Here is a 3,599-nt window from a genome sequence, read left to right as displayed (position 1 = left end):
AAAAAAAAAAAAAAAAGAAAGGGAGAGAGAAGAAACAGATCGCTGCAAAAGCGAAGAGAGAGAGAGAGAGAGACAGAGAGGGACGAATCCATCATTAATGGCGGCTGCCACAGTTCTCGGTCGCTTATCACTGATACCAAATCTATCTTGTAAACCAAAATTGAAATCAAACAGAAGAACAACTCCTACAAGTGTTTCAATCCGAGCTCAAGCTTCCTTCTCCGACCCTTTTGTACTCCAACTAGCTGAATCACTCGAAGACTCTCTCACTGCTTCTTCTTCTTCTTCATTACCTCTCCAAAGAATCCGAGAATCTTCCGCTGAGACTCTTTTATCAACACCATGGCCGTCGAAAAAAGACGAACCTTTCAGATTCACCGATACATCGTTCATCCGATACTCCCAAATCGAACCCGTCGTCTCCTCGACCCATCAACGAAATTCTCAATTTTTGGATGATCTGAGTGAAACCCAGTTCCCAAGCGCCGTGATTATCGATGGGTTCGTGTCGAATTTGACGATTGGTCCATCGGATTTGCCCGATGGTGTTTACTTCGGGAGCTTCGCTGGTCTACCGGATGAGTTAACGAACCGGATTTCTGAATTCGTTGGGAATTTCGATTCTGGTGATTTGTTCTGGTCTATTAACGGCATGGGAGCGCCGGATTTGACTGTGATTTATGTTCCTGAAGGATGTAAAGTGGTGAATCCGATTTATCTGAGGTACTCTTGTGGTGAAACCGGTGACCGGGAATCTAAACGGTTGCCGGTATCGAATCCTAGGGTTTTTGTGATGGTGGAGGAAGGAGGAGAGATTGGTATAGTTGAGGAGTTTGTGGGGAAAGAGGAACAAGGTTTTTATTGGACGAATCCTGTTTTGGAAGTTGTTGTTCAGAAGAATGGGAAAGTGAAGCATTCGTATTTGCAGAAAGAGTCCATGGGTTCTGCTCATATCAAGTGGACTTTTGTTCGACAGGTTTAAGCTCTTCTTGTCTTTCTCTAGTAACGAATTGGCTTAGTTTTTAGTTTTTGTATTAGTAGTATTCTTAAGGAGAATCATTAGTTTAGTTTACTTGAGGTTGGTTTTGTTATTCTCTTGTGGTGTCGATGAGTATGAGAGTAGTAATCTTTTTTTCTGAATGTTTCAGGAGAGCTGCTTAGTTTAGTTTTGTTGCTGCTGAAGTTGTAATCTTTATGATTGAATTTTTGAGGAAGATTAAATAGTTTAGTTTAGTTTCAGGTTTGAGGAGAGTAACTTAGTTTAGTTTAGTTGCCGCTGAAGTTGGCAAAAAGTTGTAATCTTTATGATTGAACTGTTGAGGAGGATCGTTTCAGCCTCATGTGAGTTTTGTTTTTGTGTTCTCTTCTTATTCGGGTTTAGAGGTTATATAGCTTAGTCAAAGTTTTTGGATGTTTTTGTATGACTTGAGTACGACAATTGGAAACGTTTTATACTTAATTGTTTAGGAGAGTGAATTGTTCATGTGATTGACCTCTGTAGGAGGCAGAGAGTGAGTATGAGCTTGTGGAAGTGAGTACTGGCGGGAAATTAGGGAGGCACAATCTTCATGTGCAGCAGCTTGGGCCGGATACGCTCACGGAGTTAACCACGTTTCATATGTGTGTCAATGAGCAGACTCTAGATCTCCATAGCAGAATTGTCTTAGACCATCCCCGAGGCACTTCGCGACAGCTCCATAAGTGTATCGTTGCTCATTCCTCTGGTCAAGCTGTTTTCGATGGCAATGTCCGAGTTAACAAGTAATCTCTCTCTCTCTCTCTCTCTTTCTCTGTGTCTCATTTCGATGGTTTGATTATGATTATCCTGTTTTTGCTTTGGTTTGTTAAGCAGCAGTTTTAAATTCTTTGTTGTAATATGGCAGATTCGCGCAACAGACCAACGCGGGACAACTAACGCGGAGCCTCCTATTGAAACCACGAGCCACGGTGAACATAAAACCGAACCTTCAGATCATTGCAGACGATGTCAAGTGCTCGCACGGAGCTGCAATCAGCGATCTTGAAGAAGACCAACTCTTCTATTTCCAAGCTCGTGGGATCGACTTGGAGACTGCAAGAAGAGCTCTCATATCCTCTTTTGGATCAGAGGTGATCGAGAAGTTTCCAAATCGAGAAATCCGCGACCAAGCCAGGAATCACCTCAAATGCTTGCTCTGAAAAGTCTTTGTCCTCCTTCACAGATCGCGTGGTGTACACGCGACATTCTTATGTCTGTTCATTACAATACAAGGCCCGATAGGAGGAGAAGAAGAAGGCCCGTTTAATTTTTAAAAACGATGAAAAACAACAAGCAGTTCTCTTCTATATGAGTTAAATAGCGTGATGTTATTTATTTAACCATTCGGAAAAACGTTATACTGTTGGCGTCTGCATAAGAAAAACAACGTGATTTTTATATGATGCTCAACGAAGGTTTCTTCATATGTGAAAAAACCACACGCTTTTTAATTGAAATCTCCATAAGCAAAAAAAAAACCAACTTGATTTTTAACAACCTCCATCGACGTCGGAGACTCTCACCACCGCTTATTCTTTCTTCCAGCCGTCGCCGGTGAAGTCATCTCGATAGATTCTGCTGTATACACTCAAGCTCCTACCAGTAACTTAGAAAACAGAGATCCTCACTCCCTAATTCTTCTCACTCCGTAAGCTTCGAGACACCTGAACCTTAGTTTCCGAAATCTAGGGTTTGTAACTTGTTCCGTTCGTTCGATGATTAGGATAGTTTATGTTTGATTACACACTGCATACGGCCGATTGCTAGCTAATAGAATTCAAACTGCGAGATGAATTTTTGTAATCGATGCTCTTGTGCTTCGATAGTTACACTAATTAGATTGGTATGTTGATAAAACGTTTTTGAAATTGGTGATGTTGTTTTTGTTGTTCCAATTCAGTGAGAATGGCGAGCAATGATTTGAAGACCTGGGTTTCAGATAAGCTGATGGTGCTACTTGGCTATTCTCAAACAGCTGTTGTTAACTATCTCATTGCAATGGGTAATTTGATGTTTTCGATTTTGGGGTCATGGAGCTTATGAAAGAACTTTTTTGATACTACTGTTCTAAAAGCTTACAAGTTGTGTTATTATCTTTCTTTCGTGCAGCTAAAAAAACAAAATCACCTACTGAACTTGTGGGAGAGTTGGTGGATTACGGGTTTTCTTCTTCTGGTGAAACTCGTTCCTTTGCGGAAGAAATTTTTGCTAGAGTTCCCCGTAAAAATACTGGTGTGAATGTGAGTTTCCCAATGAGTTGCTGTAAAGTTTATTGCTCTTTTGTCTTCTGTTTTGAAAGCTTTTCGGAATTAGATGCTATTTAGTTTCTGTTTCTGTGAGAAGTATGTAGTTTTTAGCCTGGTTTTCGTAATTTTTTTTTTCTTTCTCTATATTAGCTCTACCAACAACATGAAGCAGAGGCTGCAATGCTAGTGAGGAAGCAACAAACATATGCTCTTTTAGATGCTGATGATGATGAAGAAGAAGTCGTTGTGGAGAAAAGATCTTCAGCTTCTGAATCTAGAAAGTCAGATAAGGGCAAGAAAAGGTTTAGAAAGAAAAGTGGGCAGTCAGATGAAAG

At 40.6% G+C, this 3,599-nt stretch overlaps 2 protein-coding genes across 2 annotated transcripts in view; both read left to right on the top strand.

Annotated features, from left to right (window-relative positions):
• LOC104741847 (protein ABCI7, chloroplastic) lies at positions 8–2,358 on the top strand. Its single transcript, XM_010462769.2, has 3 exons — positions 8–976; positions 1,502–1,761; positions 1,884–2,358. The coding sequence occupies exons 1-3, from the start codon at positions 98–100 to the stop codon at positions 2,176–2,178; spliced, it is 1,434 nt and encodes a 477-aa protein (XP_010461071.1). The 5' UTR covers positions 8–97; the 3' UTR covers positions 2,179–2,358.
• The window catches only part of LOC104741848 (pre-mRNA-splicing factor ATP-dependent RNA helicase DEAH1), a 10,332-nt gene continuing 9,210 nt past the window's right edge, over positions 2,478–3,599 (top strand). The window contains exons 1-3 of the mRNA XM_010462770.1: positions 2,478–2,666; positions 2,919–3,020; positions 3,128–3,258. Of these exons, the coding sequence (XP_010461072.1) occupies positions 2,924–3,020; positions 3,128–3,258 (228 nt within the window). The 5' untranslated portion in view covers positions 2,478–2,666; positions 2,919–2,923. The remainder of the gene's footprint in view (positions 2,667–2,918; positions 3,021–3,127; positions 3,259–3,599) is intronic.

Source organism: Camelina sativa, chromosome 14 (genome assembly GCF_000633955.1).
Source record: "Camelina sativa cultivar DH55 chromosome 14, Cs, whole genome shotgun sequence".
In the NCBI taxonomy this organism is placed as follows: Eukaryota; Viridiplantae; Streptophyta; class Magnoliopsida; order Brassicales; family Brassicaceae; genus Camelina; species Camelina sativa.
Note: the sequence above shows the minus strand (reverse complement) of the source record. Positions and strands in the feature narration are given on the sequence as shown.

What these genes read in the sequence shown, in the direction of transcription:
- LOC104741847 (XM_010462769.2), top strand. Translation starts at nt 98, where the DNA reads ATGGCGGCTGCCACAGTTCTCGGTCGCTTATCACTGATACCAAATCTA. An exon ending in AGTGGACTTTTGTTCGACAG is followed by an intron (nt 977 to 1,501) that starts GTTTAAGCTCTT and finishes TGACCTCTGTAG; the next exon opens with GAGGCAGAGAGTGAGTATGA. An exon ending in GGCAATGTCCGAGTTAACAA is followed by an intron (nt 1,762 to 1,883) that starts GTAATCTCTCTC and finishes GTAATATGGCAG; the next exon opens with ATTCGCGCAACAGACCAACG.